This window comes from Phaethon lepturus, unplaced genomic scaffold (genome assembly GCF_000687285.1).
Source record: "Phaethon lepturus isolate BGI_N335 unplaced genomic scaffold, ASM68728v1 scaffold33984, whole genome shotgun sequence".
NCBI classification, from domain to species: Eukaryota; Metazoa; Chordata; class Aves; order Phaethontiformes; family Phaethontidae; genus Phaethon; species Phaethon lepturus.
Window position 1 is genome coordinate 17296 of NW_010536095.1, and position 22564 is coordinate 39859.

The following is a 22564-nucleotide window of genomic DNA, read 5'->3' on the forward strand; positions in this document are numbered from 1 at the left end:
CACCTTGTAAGATTAAAGATGCATCACAACGTGCAGTCAAGTAAGTACAATTGAGCTACGTCCTATGAAAACAGAGAAAATTGCAGTAATGGACAGCCCTTTGTGATATGAACAGAAATAATTTGAAGAACAGTTCTGTGTTGTCTAATCTGAGATAGTGAGTAGAGTAAAATATTATTGGGGATGGAGGGAGAACAAATCTGTCCAGGCAAAGCGCAAAAAACGTGCAAAGATTCTTCAGAAAAAAGGACAGGCAGTTTTGGATGTTCTTCCACCACTTTCCTGCTTCCATTATTTCATCTCAACTGAAGAAAAAGCCTGTATGCAAAAGGCAAAAACCTGACCATGTGTCCTTTCTGTGCCTAACTCTGAGAGACTTAGTTGAGTTTAGCATAATCCTACTTCTAAGGGTAGGACCACAAAAGAACTACAAATCTGAAAGAAAGGTCAAAAAAAGCCACATAAAAATATGGTGAAAAATTGTATCAGTGTGCTGGGTAAGAGGGTAATGACAACCGACCACACCAGGCCTACAGTGATGGGGGGAAAAAAGGGACATTAATCTAGATATGAGATGATTCCAAAGACAGGTTCCAACAACAATTAAGCAACAACATTAAAATAAAGCCACAGTTGAGTATTGCCCATCACCATGGTTTTTAACATATAAAGGCCATATAAAGGAACAAAAGATACACTGCACAAGGCTAAATACTTAGAACAGATGTTATCACTCAAAGCAGAAAAAAATACTTGATTCAGTATGTACTTTTAACAATAAACCTACTCAAGTCTTTGTTGCACCTAAAATGCCTTTTACAGAATCACACATCATGGACATTTATCACAAGACTCTTCACAATAATTGGGGCTACCTGTTGCAGGAAATGTTAACCATGTTTTGTTTAACCCCATAATTACTTCTTTCAATAATAATTACCAATGTATGCACAATAGGAGGGTTTTTTATTATTAAAAGTACTTTTTTCCTCCTTTCTTAACAGAAGTCAGCTGATGAGCGCTACACTAAAATACTCCTTGACATAATTTTTTTTTTCATTTAACAAAATTAAAGGACTGAATGTGATTAATAGAATAGAATTCTTTGTAGTCACCACATCAAGCTGGGAGATTTCTTTTGGTGCATTTTTAATTAACTTATTTCTTCTTATTGCATCTGGTTTTGCGAGGAGTTCATCTTTGTTAGCATTTGCCAAAGCTAGTATTATAAACAAAGTATGATGTGGATGATCCAGTGAAATTCTAGACATTAGCTGTCAAGAAAAACAAAAAGATCCCATTTTTGAAAACTGTACGGAAGAAATAAATTACTTAATTAACATTATTAATTCTTTTGAACTTCTAAGTTTCCTACTAAGAAATAAAAATACTTAGATGGTATTTCCACAACTAAAACACATTTAAAGTATATTGCTATATCTGTATAAGACTATTCTTATACAAAATCAATCAAGTAGCAAGCAAGGAAAAAAGTCCCCAATCCTCTCCCCCTCTTCCCCCACTACACTGATTTTGCATCACTCATTTTTCATACACCTTTATCACCTACATCACTCATTTAGCTATAACTGCACAAAGGAAGATACATATTGTTTAGAAGTATGCACTACTAAGCCAATCAAGATATCTCCAGATATGAGAAGCATAAATTACATTATTCAGAACTTCATGAAATCCTAAACCACCCATCATCTTGGTTCCCATCCGAGCAGCTAACTGGTACATCAGAGGTAAAAACTTGTATGAAGGGATCTTCTCTGCGTTTTTCTGTAGTAGAGAAAATTCAGTTAGAAAGCTGTACTGAACAACAAAAAAAATTATAATCATAAAATAGCAGGTAAGGGCTAGCAATTTTGGTTTTGCTTTTTTTTTTTTTTTTTGAAACTGAGAGTAATCATTCCTGTGTGATCAAACAGCAATCCAGTGAGTTCAAACATCATCTTGGTCCATGTCTCCTGAATGCTACAAATCCTTCACAAGAAAACTACTATTTTCTATTCTATTAGAGCAGAGCTTAGATATATTGCTTCAGAATTCATATCTAGATTCTCTGTGGCAAGAGACAATCCTAATTAAAAAAAAAAAAAAACCTACCTTAAGACAAGAAACAATTGTGTGTTAAAAATATGAATAAAGGAACACTTTCTATTTTTCAAAGTTTATTGTAACACAAAGCGAAGAATTAAATTATACTGATCTCTGCTATAAACAGATCATTCAGGTAAGAATTAACAGGTTTCCTCCACGGTCCTAGAAATGATAGAAGCAGCCTAAAAATGAGAACTTTACTGGTCTCTGGCTACTGTGTTACAGAGACAATCTAAAAGCACATCCTTTCACCTAAAAGTATATACAATACAAACTAGAATAATGTACTAAAGGATGTTGATGACGGCTAGTACCCAAGGTATGTAAAGAACCAGGTGACAACAGTGAAAGAGCATGAGTTATGCTTAATTGTACAGACTTGCCAAATGAAAATGCTGAAGTAAATGAAGTTATTTAAAATGTATTGAGAATTACAGCTCTCACTGATGAAAAAATAATTGATGAGCAACGAGTGAAAAAAGTGAGTTTTGAAGGAAAAGTTAAGGAGATACATAGAAAAGCATACCGCACAGCACTATAATTCATCTTCTAGAAACAGAGAAGGAGAAGAAAGATGGATAATTTAATGTCAAAGGGTAATAAGGAAAAGCAAGAGCAGACATATACCTTCATCATTTCATTGACTCTATCCACTCCAGAATTTTCAAGCCACAAGGAACAAAGTCGGAAGATCCACATATCATGTTCTTCTCCACTTAGTAAACAGCTGATGTAGTTCTCCACTGCTTTACACAAGAAACGTTTACGATCCTCAGTTAGGGCATGTATGGCACATTCATCCAGTTCAAGTTCTCGCTGAACCTTCACTGTGTATCTATGTTAACAGACATTTTTGAACAACAAATTATCTTTTAATGAACTTACAAGCAAGGCTGTCCCTATTTCTCTTGCTTACTAATTTAACATTTTTTACTTGTTTTGTATGTACAAGCAGAGTAAATTAAACAACTGAGAAAACAAATTGTGGGAGCTATTTCTTTGGTGTTAAGTCCACACAGACCCATCACTCTAAGTAAATTTTCGGTCAGTGTCTTTTTTCTTTTTTTTAATGATTTAATCTCAATACTGGTGTAAATTTGAGTATCCAGCACAGATCACTGTATAAGGACTTTAGTTTCTAATAGCTGATGTTCAAATTTTTCTGCTCACTTTCAATTGCTCTTACTAAATCTTCAAGAGTTCTGTATTAAGATGAATTCTACACTGTCAACAAACATGTGATGGAGAAAGATACCAAACATTTTTTTTTTACTCTATAACGTTTTCTCTATCAAATAAACTAAGCAGATCCAGGGAATAAAATGTGAACTCGGAGCCATGATCATCCACACTGTTTAACTGTTGTTACACCTCTTGGCCTAGCATGCTTCTTTGCAACAAGAACTACAGATCTGGCCACTATTTTGTGAAGAGAAGGAAAAATTCAGCTGTAGACATGTGACCCATGCTGTACGACTTGCCCAGCGGGACAGAGAGTTACTGAAGATGGAGCCTTTGAAGGCTCCATAGCAACCACCTCTCTACTGGCATGCTCACCTATTTGTCTGAACTCTGCGCTCCCTTAGGAGGCCAACCTCCTCCTTGGCCTTCTTCAGTAATGCCTGCTTATTTTCAAACTCTGAGGATTTCATGTAATTCTCAATTCGCTGGTACTGATTATCTGAGAAACGAGCCAAAGACAGGAAAGCCTTCATCTTTCCTTTCTTCAGCTCATCACTGCTGTCTCCACTGTGGCTTGCAGCAATTTCCACAGCCTAAAAGGGAAGTTACAATAATGATAAAACTGATCATCATATTAATAGTGCTGCATAATACTTGATTAAACTCTATTATCACAGAAAACCAGAATGGTTGACGTTGGAAGGAGCCACTGGAGGTCATCTTGTGCAACTCTCCTGCTCACGCAGGGTCATCTGCTCAAACAGGTTATTTAATGTTGGCTATGATGGAATATATATGCATACAAAATAAAACCTACCAGGCTGAATATTATTCTCCTAAGTGAACTTAATCTTTGAGGGGTGTTTCAGTGCAAACAGTCAAAAAGATTGTCCTGTATGAAATAGCTTTAATAACCATACAGGAGTCTCCTACAGCTCTCTGTCTTTATAGAGTAATTAAGCATGAAGTTTTACAATAGTTTTACAACCTTATACCATAAGATGGTGAGGAAAAAAAAATAGAAGACAGGCCAAAAACTGCCAAAAAGACAAGGAAATTATATGTGAAAGTTCAATCATCAGAGTGAAGAAACCATGTAGACAGTAACAGCGAAATGCAACTATGTAGAGTTTCACAAGTTAGCATGAAATAAAGAAATGCAGAGTAGGCAAATGTTAATAAAAATGTTTCTATTACTAAGAGTTTTTAAAAAATTACAGTACTTTGAAACACTAGTACAAAAGTTTCTAGCACCTGGAAAGAGATTGTTGTGAATACAATCCCCATACTGAAGATATGTTAAGTGAATGTTATGTCCCGAGAAGGAACGGATGGGGCAGAACAGGAGAGGGGAAGAGAACTAGCAGTCATTATCACTGAACCTTTAACCCAATACTACACAGAAATTTCACTATGAATTCTGTAAAGCCATATTCTGAATATTTTATAAGACTTCAGTGTTACACAATACTATGTGAAAGTATAGTATTTTTATAAAAATCCATATTTTCAATCCAGAAAAATAAAGGCTGCATGGTAAAATTTACTTGACATTTTAACAACATATTTTAGCACAGCATTATCTCAAATGTTTCAAAGACTGTATGCACCTTTTCCAAGTATTTCTGCATGATGACTGTAGGGTTTTCCAAGCATGTTTCTGCTAACCAGGTTCCGCATAGCCTCAGACATTCTGTATATATCAATTTCAGATGAGGATCATTCTCAACCTTTGAGAAAGCAAGTTTTGGGGAAAAAAAGAAAAAAGAGAGAGCCATCAAATAAAAATACTTTTTACATATGAGGGAGGCAATTTATAAAGCTTTTAAACCCTGACTATAACTCAATCACTCAGGCCTGTATGTAGATACATACGTAATGTATCTACAGAGTCATTTACCATGAACACCTTAAATCACAGTCACATTTTATGTTTTACTGAAGGACAGCACATATTTTTAAATACCTGACAGTTTGAACAATGAAAACGAGAATGAAACAATGACAAAATGTAATAAAAATTAAATAAATTCACAGCATGTTTCCAGTATTGTATTTTCTAATATCCCCATTTAGTCTTAAGTACCATAGTACATTCTGTAGGAAACATTCAGGAATTGTGATAACTATGTGCGATCATTAGATTTTTCAGACTGACCTCTACACGGAAACTTGGTTAAAAGCACTCTGAGAAGATGATGGAGCAGGTTTCCAAAGGACTTGCCTCCAGATTGGAAGCTCAGCTTTAACTGTATAGTAGGACAAGTTTCCAACATACTTTTAGTATAGAGTACGTATACCACCTGATCAAGATGACAATGCTGACTGTGAAATATTGAAGCATATCATAGGCTGCGAAAACACAAAACCTTATGTGGACAGGGTAAACATTAACATTGGAAGGTGAGAGAAGAATTAAATTTTTGGAAGCCCTCATCAACTGATTCATGGACCAAGCATAAAAATCAAAACAGGAGCAGCAACTCTTGATTTTGGCCTGATATGTATGGAGAACTTGGCCCAAAATTCTCCAGCTTTCCTCTGAAGTGTGATATTCCTTAGTAATGTATATGGATTCAAAGCGAATGTTTATCACCCTCCAAAAAATACCCAAAGAAAGCAATCACAGCTAAACACAAAGGTATGGATGATGAAGAAATTTTTACCACATCAGTACACAAAATGAAGTTTTGTCCAAGTGAAAAAGAAAATATATTAAAAAGAATCATAAAATATCCTGTCAAATAAAAAGCCAAAAGCCCACCATCAGGCTGTCCAAAAAACCCAAACAACTTGAAGGAGACTCAATAAATAATATAAGAGCATTTTTTAAACATATCAGAAGCAGCTAGCCACCAGACAGTCCACTTGATAAAAAGATAATAGTGATAAAACAAATAGCGCTCTGAGAAGATAAAGCAGAAAAAATTTAAATTATTTGCATTTGTGTTCACTGCGGAGGAGTTTGAAGAGTCCCACTGCAAAGCCTTTCTTTATGAGGGATTCAAAGGTCTGTCTGCTATTGAAGTGACAACAGCAAAGGCTACTGAACAAACAGACAAAATGAAAACTATCAACTCACCAGGATCAGCACGTACTTTTCCAAAAGGTCTACAGCATTTCACAGATGAACTAAGTGAACTACCAAAAGAGGTATAACAGCTTTTGCTTAAAACTGCCTTAATATAAGAGAAGTGGCAGGTGGCAAATGTGGCACCACTATTCTAACAAGTTTCAGGGAAGCACAGGTCAGTAACACTCTTATCAGAAGTGGACAAACTAGCAAAAAAACCCCACAAAGAGAACAGATGAATTAATATGAAGAAAAGCCAGAATAGCTTTTGTAAAAGGACATGATAGAACATCTCCTTCCAGTTTGTTGTTATCTGCAAATTTGCCAAGGAAATTCAGTCCTGCCCTACAGATCTCAGTCATGAAACTAGTATCAGACCCCACAACAACCCTAAGGAACCCTAGTTCTGACTCGCAACCAGGCTGCCTTTGACTCATCAACAACCACCCTGTGAGCTCAGCCACTTAGCCAGTTTTCCACCTATCTTGTGGTCTAATCTATCCAGTCTGTATCTTACCAGCTTGTGAGGAAGGATATTGCAGGAGACTGTCAAATGCCTTGCTAAAATCAAGGTAGATGACATCCACAGCTTGTCCCAGGTCTACTGGGAAAACTGTTTCATCACAGAGGACAATCAGGTTGGTCAAGCATGATAGTATATTTCTGTTGGCTTTTCCCAACGATATTTTCTTTCAAGTGCATGGCAATAGCTTCCCTAAAGACTCATTCTGTAATTTTCCTAGGGATGAGTCTGACTGCTCTGTAGTTTCTGACCTTGCTTTTTGCCCTTTTTGTAGATGGGTGTGATTGTTCTCTTCCACTCATCAGCACTTCCCTGATCTCCACAACCTTTCAGAGATGATACAAAACTGGTTTTGACATGATGTCAGCCAACTCCCTTACCATCCTCAGATGTATCCCGTTTCCCAGCTCAACTGAACTTCTTGAAGAACTCAACAAGCAAAGGAATTTTGTCTGATTCAGCCTACTCCAACAGATTCATCTGCTTGAGGCCAGGAATGCTCTGCAGAGGGATCTGGACAAGCTGGATTGGTGGGCAGAGGTCAACTGTATGAGGTTTAATAAGGCCAAGTGCTGGGTCCTGCACTTGGGTCACAACAACCCCATGCAACGCCCCAGGCCTGGGGAGGAGTGGCTGGAGAGCTGCCTGGTGGAAAAGGACCTGGGGGTGCTGGTTGACAGCTGGCTGAACATGAGCCGGCAGTGTGCCCAGGTGGCCAAGAAGGCCAACAGCATCCTGGCCTGTATCAGAAATAGCATGGCCAGGAGTAAGGAAATGATTATGCCCCTGTTGAGGTCGCATCTCGAATACTGTGTCTATAAATACTGTGTTTTGGGCCCCTCAGTACAAGAAGGACATAGAGGTGCTGGAGCATGTCCAGAGAAGGGCAACGAAGCTGGTGAGGGGCCTGGAGAACAAGTCATATGAGGAGCGGCTGAGGGAACTGGGGTTGTTCAGTCTGGAGAAGAGGAGGCTGAAGGGAAACCTTATCACTCTCTACAACTACCTGAAAGGAGGTTGTAGTGAGGTAGGTGTTGGTCTCTTCTCCCAAGTAACTAGTGACAGGATGAGAGGAAATGGCCTCAAGTTGCACCAGGGGAGGTTTAGACTAGATACTAGGAAAAATTTCTTTACGGAGAGAGTGGTCAGGCATTGGAACAGGCTGCCCCGGGAGGTGGTGGAGTCACCATCACTGGAAGTGTTCAAAAAACATGCAGATGTGGCACTTCAGGACATGGTTTAGTGGGCTTGGTGGTGTTGGGCTGACGGTTGGACTTGATGATCTTAAAGGTCTTTTCCAACCTTAATGATTTTATGACTGCAACAGTCATGTGACATGGCTCTTCACCAAAAGGCTCTTGAAGAAACTAAGTTGCAAGAAATGAAATGCATGACTCTTGGAGGGATAAAGAACTAAGGCAACAGAAAGATAAATAAATGGGCCACTTTTTTACAGTGGAGTTAGGTCACCAGTGAAAAGCCTCCAAAGATCCAGTCATCTGTGCTGCTCAAAAGGTACTAATCTTGAGAAGGTGATAAGCAGTGAACACAAAATCTGGTGATTATATTGAGTCATGCAAGGTGATAAAAACAAGGACAGACTGAGGAACTACAGACAAATACAGGACAATAAATGGAATGAAAAAAACCCTGATGAAATTACAAGCAAAAAAATAAATGTTAAGCAATGCATGAGAGGGGAAAAAGACTTCCTGTATACAATGATGGACTGTGAAACCGTTAGTCCTGTTTGGAAATATAGTAGCTATATTATAGTGAGGTAACTATAAAATGTTACCTCACTATGGAAAACGGAGACAGGGAACACATGTTAAGTGTTTTTTTCCAAGATTGGAATTAACCTCAAATGAAGACAGGGGGTTCAAAACGAACAAAAGGAAGTGGCTCTTAAAACAGTGGGAATTAAGCTGTGAAACTCCTTGTTGCAGGGTCTTCTTGGATATTAAAAGCTTCCACAGACTTAAAAAGTGACTGGAGAAATTTATGATATAAAAAAATTTGGAAGGAATTACCTACAGAGAAACTACCTCTGGTTCAGGAAGTTCTTGTGCTACAAATCAGTCCGGGGGAGTACTCTGGTTGTACCGGCCAACTATTCTTTACACTTTTTCTTAGGAACTTCGTATTGCCCATTACTGAGATAGGAGAGAGGGATTTCTGTTTCAGTTCTTGTATTCTGAATTGGAGGTGGGAATATAGTACTTGCTTCACATCAAGTGACATAATTTTTCAGAAAGCTTACAAAAAGCTTTAAGATAACTAAGATTCAGAGGCACTTGCTAAAAGTCAAATTTGATGAGAAAATATTCCCCTCTTTGAGGTAAAAATCCATTTTCAGAAGTACAACATAAAACTTGTATCTCAGTGTGCCTGTAGGTAGGGAAGGATTCAAAGATATGAAAGAGCACCCTAAATCATATCTGTGTTCCTTGACAATGAATTAGGACAAAGAAGTCTGAGGCACAGTAGTGAATGTTTATCAGTCAAAAACTTGCTTGGAATTTCTGTATGCTTTGTGATACAGCTTTAGCCCCACTGAAATATAAGCCTCAACTCATGCTCCCAGCTTTACACAAGGATTCCCTACAGACATCAGGGAAATGCCTGCAACAGAGGTATGCTTCTTTAGCATAAAATAGATTATTAGTGTCTTCCTCTACTAGGCTATTTTAAACAATAAGGACCATAGATAAAATCTTTGTTATTATTATTGTTCTAACAAAAACATCTACGCTTTCACAGTTCCCAGCATAACATGTATCAGAAATAGTGTGGCCAGCAGGACTAGGGAAGTGATTGTCCCCCTGTACTGGCAAGGCTGCACCTCAAATACTGTGTTGAGTTTTGGGCCCCTCACTACGAGGACACTGAGTTGCTAGAGTGTGTCCAGAGAAGGGCAACGAAGCTGGTGAAGGGTCTAGAGAACAAGTCTTATGAGAAGTCACTGAGGGAGCTGGGGTTGTTTAGTCTGGAGAAACAGAGGCTGAGGGGAGACCTTATCGCTCTCTACAGCAACCTGAAAGAAGGCTGTAGTGAGGCTGTGTTGATGTCTTCTCTCAAGTGACAAGCGATAGGACAAGAGGAAATGGCCTCAAGTTGTGCCAGGGGAGGTTTAGATTGGATATTAGGAAAAATTTCTTCACCAAAAGGGTTGTCAGGCATTGGAACAAGCTGCCCAGGGAAGTGGTTGAGGAGTGGTTTAAACACCTCCATCCCTGGAGGTATTTAAAAGACATGTAGACGTGGCACTTAGGGACATGGTTTAGTGGTGGACTTGGCAGTGCTAGGTTAATGGTTGGACTTGATGATCTTAAAGGCCTTTTCCAAAGCAATGATTCTATGAGTCTAGGCCTAAACAATCCTGCTTGGTCATTAGTTTCTTTAACCATCGTCACAGAACAAGATGATACACTTCTATGTAACAGTTTTGCTTAAAACAAGTTCATTTTTTATCAAGGGAAATCATCTCTGATTTTAAAAAGCTATATATATCACAGTGGTGGCACTAGAGGCAAAATAATGAATAATAAATTCTAATGTTTGCCACTCTTACAGATTCACTTTGAAAAACCCTGATAAGATTTGCTAATACAGATTTTTTTGCTTTCAGACATTTTGAGAGTACAAAACAGGTTTAGTAATACTGCAGACAGTCTTTTAATTTTCTTCCAAAGGAAAACTTCAGAAAGTGGAAATAGTATCTTAGATAATTTAATTCCTATAAGTTTATACATTAGATAACACATACCTGAAACCAATCTGCATCTAATTTTTTTATCATCCTTTTAAGAATATTCAGTGCAAGACTCTCTTCCTTTTTAGCCCAGAAAACTTGAGCTTCTTCTAGTTGCCATTCAGAAACTTCATATCCCATTGGATTGTACTGTTTGATTTGAAACATAGCTCTTTCTGGAAGCTGAAATTGAAAAAAGTTTATAAACAATTCTTTAAGCCCAATACATGTATCTCACAGCAAGTTTTGTTTTTAAACTTTGCAGCAGAGAGATGAAGTTATTTTTCTATATACTTGCAGAAAATCCTGATCTGCAACAAAAATAGACTATGGAAACTTCATAATAGGCTTACAACCCCCAAAATAAAGTATCAGTGTTTAACATTTTAAATTACTTGGAGATATAAAGTATAGAAATTCTACAGTCACTACCTACTGAAATAACAGATTTATAATTTTAGCTTAGTGATTATTATTACGTCCTAAGAGATCACACAAAAAATAGTAAGAAAAATGGCACCACCATGAACTAATTCTTTTGTGTGCCTATCTCTTCACTCATATCACTGGTGAAATAAAATCCTCGTTATTTAGTAATCTAGTATCACTATGCTAGTACAAAGAGCAAACTATCTTTTTAACAATGTCAAAAGATCAAGACTAAAGTGTATTTTCACGAGTTGTCCAACCAATAACCAAATCAACCAAACTTTTAAATAAGTAAGGTAAACAATTAAAATATAAGAATGCCTGTAAATGACAATGTAAGTTTGGGTACTCCAATTAGGGGTCAGTGTGATGATGCTGTATGGCACTCTCTTCCTTCTCCTGATGGATGGTAGTGGCACCAAAGAGGAAGAAAAGCCATTAGTTGCAAAGAGTGCTTCCTCAAAAACTTTCCTACATCTGGACTCTTAGTGTTGTCGCTACAAGTGTGCCTAAAAGAAAGGGTTATCAACCCATGGTTTGAAAGACTGAGAACGGGCAGAAGTATGCTCTGAAGTATTGCATGACCTACAACACTGAAGAGGCTGGAAGAACAGTGTTTTCAGAAACACACTGATTCCATCTTTCAGAACCTTCTCCTCCAAATTCTCCAAAATAGGGCACCCCAATTTTAATCTTATTCTGTAACTAAAAATCAAAGTGAAAAAAAATTCACTTCTGTTGAGGCTCTCACGGGACACTCATCACCACAGTGTTAGTGACTAGGCAGGCATGAGATAAAAAAAATTCTGAAGAAGTAATTTTCCCAAACAATTCTGGAGGCACTGAGTAAACCTTGCAAATCTATGAAAGCAAAGACAGCTGTTCTACTTATATAATCATTATTCACAAAAAGAGTTAGAAGCTTCCTGAAATCAAAGTTTAATACAGTTTCACATATGTGAAGTGTTAAACATCTTTCCAGGTTATATATCTAACTGGAACTATACTCTGCAGAGGTTCTTGGATGATATTGTTGCTCTATAAATTCTTATTGAGTTACTCCTCCAGATGCACTACCTAGAACAAGCCAAGGCTGACTCTAGACCTTAAATGCATTAGCAGCTGTAGAAACCACTGATACTGCAAATCCTACTAAGTCATTCACAGGGCGGTATTTCCCACAGTGCAATGGTTTCAGGGTATAAAACCTTAAAAACAACACTAAACATACAGATGCAATGGAGTTCTTTCTGCAGCTTTACTCTGGAACACTACAACAGTATGATGCAAGTGAAAGTTTATATATCATAAAACTGCACTAAGATAAAGTAACAGAGCTGAAAGAGCATTCTTCAGAAAAAATTTCATTTTTATATTATCTACCTCATAGTGTAGCTTACAGTTATGAATAAAATTCATAAAACATGCCTATAAATACAATTTATGAATAAGTTCTACATAGTTTGTCTCCAACTAATTGATTCATTGAATAAACTTAGAATACAGTTAATCTTTAGTACTGTTAAAAAATGAAGTTCTTTTATAAACTAAAAAATTACACATCTGTCACTGATCTTTCCTGGAATTTGTTACCTGTGTATTTTTAGCAGTTCTTGCCAATCTAGAGAGCTCCACCAGATGTTTTGTCAGGATGTCTTTAATACATTCTCTTTTTGTATTTTCATTCTCCTTTTCAAGCAAGATCTCCAAAATTACAGTGCGCAGAGCCATGATAGGTTCCTGGAAACGGAAGTCACTGTCCTTGAGAAGCTGTGACTGTCTCTGCCATTTCAAATAAATATCATTCAGTTGTTGAGTAGTAACAGATCTGCAATTGTTACAAAAAGAAAAAAGACCTGTTATTAATTCTTGCTAAATATTAGTGAAATGCCAGATAAGTAATAAAACTAAACTACCAAGGTAATTCACAACCTTCAGTTCAAAACCAAGATGCTGACCATAAAACCCTACAATGATTAATATGCAGAATAAATTGGCAGGCTTCCACTTTTAACAAACGTCAAGATAAGGGGATCAACATTAGTAAGGTGAACAACTCCACTATAAACATTCTTGATTATGCATCAAAACCTGTTGTGTTAAAGGTCCACCAGCAAAGGGAATCACAGTCAAACACAGGGCTACTTAAAAGATTAGAGACCAAGATTCCTATTTTATTATACAGGTTGTATAAGGATTAATATAAGAATAAATTCCAAACTCTGAGATTGTAGCTGTGTAGGTTGTCATTATAGGTATTATTTTTTTAGGTGATTAACTGCAAATAGCAATGGCTCATAAGGTCCTGAATGCACTAAATAACTGTAGGATGACTATAAGCTACCAAACTAATGCAACTATAGGAGAAAAAAATCCAATCTTAATAGCACTATAGGGATAAATATCTTCCTATCATTAAAAAAGCAATGTTAAGAATTCAGGTAGAATACTGATGGCAATCGTAGTCCATGAAGAAAGTGATTCAAACTGAGACAACTTTCAACAGATCTACGGGTATCATCAAGGCAAGGGAAAACATCTTTAGAAGAGGATAACTCAGTTACCTTAGTAAACCAAACGCTAGGAGATATGACTGCTACCTTGGGGTATACCAGGGAACTCAAAACAAAGAAAACAATTATATAAAATACACTATTGGCATAATATCAAATAATTAAAACTAGACCATGAATAAATCCAGTCTGGAAATAGAGAGAAGCCAGATTTGTCTTCACATACTAAAGCTAAAATCCATATAATTTTTAAGATTAAGTTTGGGATTTCATAAAAAGACCTCAACAAATTTTATTCATTAGACTTGATTATCAAAATTCCTGAAAACTGAAAGAGGAATATGAAACAAGCTTTAAAAAAATACCTGGAAAACAGCAGACCTATATTTTCCAACTCTCCAATTAGCTGTAGTCTGCAAAGAGTTGGATATAAAGAATAAACAGACTCAAGACTGCCTTTGCAAAGCTCTTCTACTTCATTCACTCTATGGATTTAACAGAGAAATAGTAAATTATTATTTTTTAATATCAACAAGTAATTACAAATATCTGTAACATAATTTCCATACAGTGAACAGAATTTAAACAGCAAAACTATTTTGTTCAGAATGATTATGTATTACCATTAAAGTTCAAAAAATTAAGTTTGTCAATAAATGAAAACACGGTAAGCATATATGAACACCAAAGCCTATGTGATAGCTCAGCTAAAGAAAAGTAGTCAGCACTCAAATCCATTTCAGAAGACTGTAAAGGAAGGGATGTATACTACAGTAAATTCATCTGTAATTAGCACACAAATGGTATATGCACAAAAGACAAATTTAAGTTAAAAAACTTAGAAATGAAGCTGCAGTCCAGAAGTATTAATTTTATTTTATGCACCAGTCTTCATTTAAGCCCATAAAACCCCATAATAGTCTTTTATAATAACATGTGACTACAAACACACACACTCTCTCTGTCTCTCTCTCTCTCTAACAGCAGAATATTTGCATACAGTTACCTGGCATCTTTAAGACTGTCATAGAAAGCAGAGAATTCCTTATCTCGTAAAGACTGAAGAGCATCATACAATGATTCATGGTACCCTAGTCTTCCTGTCTCATCTCTTAAAAAGAAAACAAAAGTAATATAAAAGGAAAATTATATTCCTCTACAAAGAAGTCAATTTTATCTTTATGACAAATATTTTTTGTAGTACATTTTCTGCAGCTGGATGGACTGCTGTTTTGCATGATAAAAAATAATACTGAAACTCTTTAAATTTTACATTAATTTAGTTTTTTATAAATTCAGGCAAACAAAGAAAAAATAGTAATTGTCAAAATGTTTGCAATATGGAGAACATCTCCAAGGTTGTATCAAAAATATGACACAAAACCAACTGAACAATAAAAACTTAACCATAACACATTTCTCACAGTATTTTGCTGAAAGATATATATTACAGTATGCATGCAACTTCAGTTCAGAATGAACAATTATTTACATTTAACTTCAGAAATACTTTGACAAAGGAAAAAATTTTAAAAACCTGGAAGGCTGAAAAAAAACATAGAGTTCAATTTAATTTTCTCTTTGCCCTTTTCACTCTTCTTTCTTCTGCTCGACCCTCCTCTTTTCTGCCATCTCATTCTCTCTCTTTTCATCTTACATGTTGTTTTTCTGCTCCTGTATTAAAGCTGAATATTCTATTTGCCTAAGAGGGTTATAACCGAAGAAGTTTACACAGACCCTAATGCAGGGACAAAGAGAGCCCACCTACATGAATTTTGTTCTGATTGTGGCATGACATATGTCCTTCAACAGTGTGTGTCTGTGAAGACCTCCAGATGCTTCTGAACAATGATCGTAAGACAGTGCAGGAGAAGAGAACGCACAGACCAACAGTATGTACCCCAGACTCATCTCTCTCTAAGGGTCTTAGGAGAAAAATCCTCCATTCTCCTGAGTACTAAAAGTTAATGTAGAAGGAGTTACTGAAGACCCCATCATGTAACTTTTGCTTTTGCCAAAATATAGTGATTCTATTCTGTATTCCTCCTAAAATGTGCGATGGTAGTTGTACTAGGAAGGGCCAGTATATATATACATATACTGGCCAGTCATATGAAATAACTAATGCCAGGTATCCAACATTACACAAGGGAGGAGATTACCACTTATGAGGAAGTAGCCATGAATCAACACTGGTGCTTGCTTATCCAGGTCTTGATAACCTCTTGTGGCTTACTGACTACTATTTTCCCCATTTGCTTATAAATAAAACATTAAAAAACATCTATCCCTCATACGTACTTAAGATACATCTACAGTCTGAGTCAAAAATTGAAAATTTCTGTTTATAGTTATGAACAGTCAAAAAGAAGAATCAACTGCATACCGTTTCCCAGGAAAACGAAAAGTGATGTGCATACAAAACAGACAGGTCTAAGTGAAAAAGACTGCTTTTCAATTCAATGATTAAGACAAATTAGGTGACCTGCTTCACAGAAATTATATTCTGGTGTTGTCTTTTTGCTTGGAACTGAAACCATTGCCTTTCATTTAAAGAACTAGTGAAAAAGTAAGATGGTTTACTTGATAGAAGAGATGTGGCCCCATTGCATACTCCTCCATGCCGCCTGGTAGCGTATTTCCTGTAGTTCCGCACACCACTCAGTGTTTTCATGTTCCAGTCCTTTTAAATACATGGAAAGTGTGTGGCAAAGCCCAAAATTCTGCAAAGCCTGGAATTCAAAAAATTACCGAAAGTCAGTTTTCCTCCTTTAATAAACTGAATTGTTTTTTTAAAAGGTTTCGGTTTAACTTTGGAAACAAAGAAGCCTTTGCAGGTAAGGCAGAACCATAAGTATTTCTAAACTCAGCACTATGTAACATGAAAACTTCTTAATAAGACTACTAATCACCCTACTGATACCTGCAACCCCAGAAAAACTGTAGCTGTCATTCTTTGAAATAAATTTCCATGTTGTGTTTCAAATGAACTACCTGCTCACATTTCTACATTCCAGAATTCCTGGGTAGTAAGCCAAAACTGGTTTTACTTCTTAATGAACTGTTTTTCCTGATGGGGATTTGAAAAAGTTTCCTACAACTCTTAAATCCCTAACTGTTTGAAGACCATAATGACTTTATAATTGTGACCACTTATCCAGGTTATGTGTGCAGCCATTATGAAGTAGAAACACAATGGAATTTTAACAAAGATAGTAAGTAATTTGGGGTAGGACAAGTACCATAGCAAAATGAAATTAGGGGAAATAGAGATATACCTGTGCTACAGAACTGCTGTAAACATTTTTAGTAAAAAAGCAACATATTTTTAAAGGATCAAAATAAGACAACATCAATTCTATTTATTTATTGTATCAGAAATAACACAGTTTCAGTAAGATAGTTGCCATAATGGAGAGGTTTAAAGAATGAGATGGCAAAAATAACCAATTACATTACTTTTTATATGCTGTCACTTTAGGACCTGGCCAAATTCTGTATCAAATATATTTATTTTGAAATATTTCACAAAATTCATTACCCAAGATAAGGATTATGGGTGAGTGACAGGGAGACTAGAAGCCTTAATGTTTTCAGGACAAACACTGAGTTGTCTTACACTATACAGTTTGGATGCCTATGACTATGGATTGGACTTGACGACCAAAGAGATCTCTTTTAGTTCTAAAACAATTTTGCATTTACTACAAATGACTCTCAGTATGATGGATATCAATTCCTACATTCATTTCCTATTATAAAATAAAATTACCTCTATTATTCCTGCCTGGCGAGTAGATGGAGAGAGGCTTGCCTCAAGGTCATACGTTACAAGGGCTTTCTCCCATACTGCTTCATGCTCGTATGTTCTTATCCTGTTGTAAGTCAACAACAAGTTTTCAATTTAATTTCCTTACTAATAAATGAAAGCAATGACTTTAAAGAACATATGAACATTAATAAATTATACCGTGCTAGTGGCTGTAACATTCTTCCTCCACCACAGCCATAGAGACTGTCAGGTTCTCCAATGCTTCTGTATATGTCCATGAGAAGGTCCTAGAACATGCGCCATAAAACAAAGAATTACTTCTTTTGGAACCAGTTCAAGTGAGTTTTATACATATCATATAAGTTTATAAATACAAGTCCTTCCATGTAACATACTGTTATCATTGCTTAATTCTCCTTTATGCAGTATCTATAGTATTCCTGCTATCATCACAGGAAGGGAAGTTTTGTAGTCTAGCAAAACTCTTCAGGACTACCCAACTTCTCTGCTAAGTTATTAAAAAAAACAGTGCTGGGCCTTAGGTGCACTGGTTGAAAAGCAAAAGGCAGTAGTACTGAATGAGCATCAGACATACCAGCTAAGCAATACATTTTAAAGATATGCAAGCACAGCTCTGGAGTAATGAACTACGAAAGGAGGAACTTACACTGAATCAGATTTTATGTATCAGATAAACCTGTGGGAGATACTACTACTTTGGTTTTGATTATTACAACTTCTACAACACTTGCTGATTTTTAATGAACACATCTCTCTGACAAAACAAACTGAAAAATACTTGGCTGGTTACCACCATGAGGTCAGGTGTTTCAGGGAACGAAGTCTGCTTTGCTGCAATTTAAAATTTGCCAATTAATTAGTGTTTCAGGTAAACAAATAATCAATTTAACTTGTCCGGCAAGGCCACTGAGTTCACTTTGAATTAGAGCATGGGGAGAACTTTCAAATACAGTTTTTGAAGTTCAACTAGATCTGCCCTTCAGCTCAGATGAAACCTACTGTTAATTATATGAGAAGGTTTCCTTTCAGATTATGAAGAACAAACATGTACCTGTAAACTTATGCCAGTTTCTTCTTTACTTTTTTCATTCAAAATAGTAATAGTTGTTCTTTGACTTTCTTCTTCAAATGTCAAACTCTTAGCTGCTTTAAAAGATGACCTAAAGGAAATGTTTCAACTGGTAAAATTAAATGAAATTTCACACAAAGAACTAAAGAAATTCTGAAACAACACTTAAGAAGCAAGGGGCACGAAAACTAAATGCAAAATCAGGCCTGTCATAATCCCAGGTTATTCAAAATGGCTCTCCACTAGAATGGCAAAGTGACCAGCTGAACTGAGAATATCAACATCAAGGGATTTCAATACCAAGGTGTTTTTTTCAGAGGGAAAAAACCCCACCTGTAATGTCTAATATTTTATTAAATCAGATTCCTTTTGTGAATGCCTAAGCAAGAATTCTCTGTCCTGGTTTCAGCTGGGATGGAGTTGTTTTTCTGTTCTGGGAAAAAGTGAAAGCAACTACATAATATATATGCTTACAACCATACTTTTGTTATACATTCACTGCCTTAGAGTTATTTGTCGCCAAAATGAAGCTAGTAAAATAGTTCCATATTTTGTCCATTATGGAATAAAACTCCTTCTACAAGGATCATTCAGCTATACCCACGCAATTCTGGTCATCATTCTGTGGTTTCTTTCTCTACTTGATTCACTTCTGGCAGTAACTTAACCACTAGCAAACTATTAACTATGAGAAACAGAATCTGGAAAGCGTTCAATTTAGAAGGTGAGATTCAATACATTTTAGTATTCACAAGTATTCTCCAGAATACACACACTACTAAGAAAACTTTATGGTTAGAAGCAAAATTACACTATTTTGAATTTGTCACAGCTAACAAACTAGCAAGGTTGAGATCACATTCAAGGACTGATAGAAATATTTTCCAGGTCCATACATGCACCTAAGGAATTTTTTTAAAGTTTCCTTGACTTTTCATGTAACAAAACACTACTGGAACACACAAAACATGATGCATTTTACCAGAAATGTCAAGACACTGCATTCCTCAAACCTTGTACCTTTCTTGCTGTTTGTCTATATTTATCTTGTCTGCGTAGATTTCTGCGTAGAGCAAGGCTGTAAAGTGAGCAGCACAAGACTGTGCTGCTATGGCAACCTCAAGATAATTCAGATCTAGCCAGAAGCTGTCATCAAAAACTGTACCTGAAACAGATCTGATTAAATAAAGACTTTACTATTGCTGTAATAGACCCTTCCTTCTAACATTAAACAAAAGAAATCCAATCTAACTATGAAGCCTACCATAGGCTAATTTTATCTTAGCCCCCCCCAACCCCATATCACAAAAAGTTTATGAGACAAAAAGTATTTAGAAAACTCCTTCAGCATAGTTAGAACCCTTTAAGGCTAGTCATACCACTTTGGTCATAAATGCAGAATCAGTACTACATCTTCTTTTAACTGACATGTTGTCTACCACATTCTTCTGCCTTAATCTAGAGTGTCAACAGATCTTGTAACAGTCATAATGAAATTAAAGCAAAATTGGAAAGCGATAATTCACCTCTTTTGTCTTCTTAAGTAATCAACAACAGCAAGCATGGCTCGTCGAGATACTTTATCCAAACTTCTAAAATTATGGGTTTCTTGGTCTGGGATGTAATACATTTCAAAAGAAAGAATATGATGAACTTTTGTCATAACATATCCTTTACAAAACAAAAAGGTGTATTTTGTACTCAAGAAAATAACTAAAAACGTCCTTGGAGGACATTTCCAAAATTAAAGTAATAGTCTGTCACAAAAAGTATTTCCCCTCCTTATATGATGTTAGTGGCATTACGGTAGTTTATACCTCAATTTTCTTTATCAATTTATTTTTGCATTAATAATTTGTGCATTCTATTTTGTCTTATAGAATTCAGAGCTGATCCAACATCATTGCACAAAGCTCCACAACAGACCTCTTCCCTTAGGCTTGAGCCATATAAAGTTATTCCAAAGCCACAGAAATACTTATTAGTAGCTTTATTGTAGATTTTATAGAATGTGTATGCTTGTTCAAAAAACACTAGCTCCCACACACAGACACATACTTTTAAAGAATTTATATTTCCATGCCTTGCTTCTGGATTAAAAAAAAATCAGATGGCTATAGGTTGTGTTCTGCTCATTCGGTTAGCAGTTTTTTCATTTTTCTGGACATTTTAAATTTATAAATTACAAGTACAAAGAAACAGGGAATGCATAAGCAAAGGTTTGATTACTACTACACTACAGTAAGATGCAGAACTAGAAATTTCCCCTAAAGAAAGATAAAGCCATGTAACAAAAGCAGTATCTGGCCATTTCATGTGTTCCAACAAACAGAAATGAACAGCGCTTACTTTCCACTGCTACCAAAGACCTTATAGAAGGAACAGCAACTCCTTCTTTATAAGTCATCTTCCACATGCTTCACTTTCAAAAGACATGCCGTGGGGACATGTTACTCTCAGTTCCTAACGCACCATGACATTTTGCTCTCCAGATCCATCCCCAGGCGCTGCACTACTTGCAAATGTAGACATAGCGTCTCATAGGCATGGTCCATGCTGTTAGCGCTGTACAGTCAATGCCTCGAAGAGACTGCTACTTCCTCTTTCATAACTTGATCAGATGAATAACTGAAAATTTCTGAATTAATTATATTTGGGTACCAGAAAGTATTAACAAGTCAGGGGAAGGAACAGGCACTGGCCAAGAACACTGGAAGAAAAAAGTTATTCTTCAGGATTTGTTGAACAGCAGACCAAAAGACTATAATGGTAACTATAAGCTGTCAGCATTGTGTTCATACTCACTTGCCAGCAAGAAGCTTACAGACTGAAAATGAAAATAGTCTGTGTTTTTTCATGGCATCACATAGAAATTCTAAATTCTAAGGAGAACTAACTGAACATGTATTTTGAAAGATTCATTCAACAAAAAAAATTACATTTCTTCTGCAAAATAACAGATTCAACTAGACATGATTCTGGCGAGACTGACATGCACTAAGTCCAAAGTATTATTCATTTTTAGTTTGGTGGGTCTGACTCTTGTCAAGCAGTTGACAATTTAAGATTAGGTTTGGTTTCTCAGGCAGAGCAGTGATTGGCATGATGTTCACACTATTTATGCTTTAAATTGCCAAGATTAACAGCCTAGAATTCCTAGAACTTGCATGTCAAAATGAATCAACAGGAAGACTCTTGTTCAGAAGCACTTAATTCTTTCACGTCTAACTGCTTGGTCTTTGCCACAGTTGGGATCCTGACAGATTGGACTGAAATTTTTCTAGGTTTCCTAGGAAGATTTTTCTCCTTGATTGGGTAAGAGTTTCTCCTTGAAGAAACTGGTAGTCATCAGATATTTAAATTTTTTCTTTTGAATACTGCTGATTTTCTATCATTCCAACTTTGGAATTAACATACCTTTGCACTGTTGGTTAGTGCATCTCCAGTTTATCTGTAAACAACTACATAGACAACAAGCTGTGTGCTACTTCATGGGGGCTTTTTTCGGTACCAGGATAGTTTCTCATATGAAGAACTCCATTTAAAGCTTTTACATGTCCTTTATTTCATTCTTACTGCCTCAGTAAGATCCCTTGCACAAAATCACAATGTTTGAAGAGGCATCTATCATTTGCTCATTGGTGTCACTGAACTAACTGCAAGTTTGTAAAACTTAGAAAAATCTCTTCTTATTTTTCATAGAACATTTAGGGTGACTCTGTACATCTAGGCATAAATTTGTGCAGTAGTTTCCCTGGCTGCTTACAGGAAGGAAATAGGAAATCGTTAATCCTTTTCTGTCTTACAAAGTGGGACAATAATAAAAACATCTGGATTGTGGGAACAATCAGCTTGTTACCTGACTTAAAAAATGTGAAAGAATACAGCTCTAGTTTTTTACCCAGGCTAGTCAGCATCTATAAAAAGTACCTTAAAATACACCTAGTATCATTAAGCTTATTTACACCACTGCAATACTAGTACAAACGGCAATCCTAAGGGTTCCTTTACCTCTCTGGCAACCCGAAGCTTGTATGACTTGCCTGTAAAAAGACTGCAAGACATTGTAGTCTCATTCCTTCAGTAATTTGTCACTGAAGAAGGGAGTTGGAAGATATA

The 22564-nt window shown here is 36.3% G+C and overlaps 1 protein-coding gene across 1 annotated transcript in view; it reads right to left on the minus strand.

Moving 5' to 3' along the window:
• The window catches only part of LOC104620002 (serine-protein kinase ATM-like), a 32300-nt gene extending 11448 nt beyond the window's left edge, over positions 1 to 20852 (minus strand). Inside the window, exons 1-16 of the mRNA XM_010286067.1 lie at positions 20795 to 20852; positions 19972 to 20116; positions 19466 to 19621; positions 18428 to 18536; positions 17554 to 17642; positions 17356 to 17458; positions 16167 to 16315; positions 14590 to 14694; positions 13949 to 14068; positions 12664 to 12898; positions 10657 to 10824; positions 4902 to 5021; positions 3667 to 3884; positions 2737 to 2944; positions 1675 to 1788; positions 1116 to 1274 (exon numbers count right to left, since the gene is read on the minus strand). Of these exons, the coding sequence (XP_010284369.1) occupies positions 1116 to 1274; positions 1675 to 1788; positions 2737 to 2944; positions 3667 to 3884; positions 4902 to 5021; positions 10657 to 10824; positions 12664 to 12898; positions 13949 to 14068; positions 14590 to 14694; positions 16167 to 16315; positions 17356 to 17458; positions 17554 to 17642; positions 18428 to 18536; positions 19466 to 19621; positions 19972 to 20116; positions 20795 to 20852 (2256 nt within the window). The remainder of the gene's footprint in view (positions 1 to 1115; positions 1275 to 1674; positions 1789 to 2736; positions 2945 to 3666; positions 3885 to 4901; positions 5022 to 10656; positions 10825 to 12663; positions 12899 to 13948; positions 14069 to 14589; positions 14695 to 16166; positions 16316 to 17355; positions 17459 to 17553; positions 17643 to 18427; positions 18537 to 19465; positions 19622 to 19971; positions 20117 to 20794) is intronic.
• Positions 20853 to 22564: the final 1712 nt, after the last annotated feature.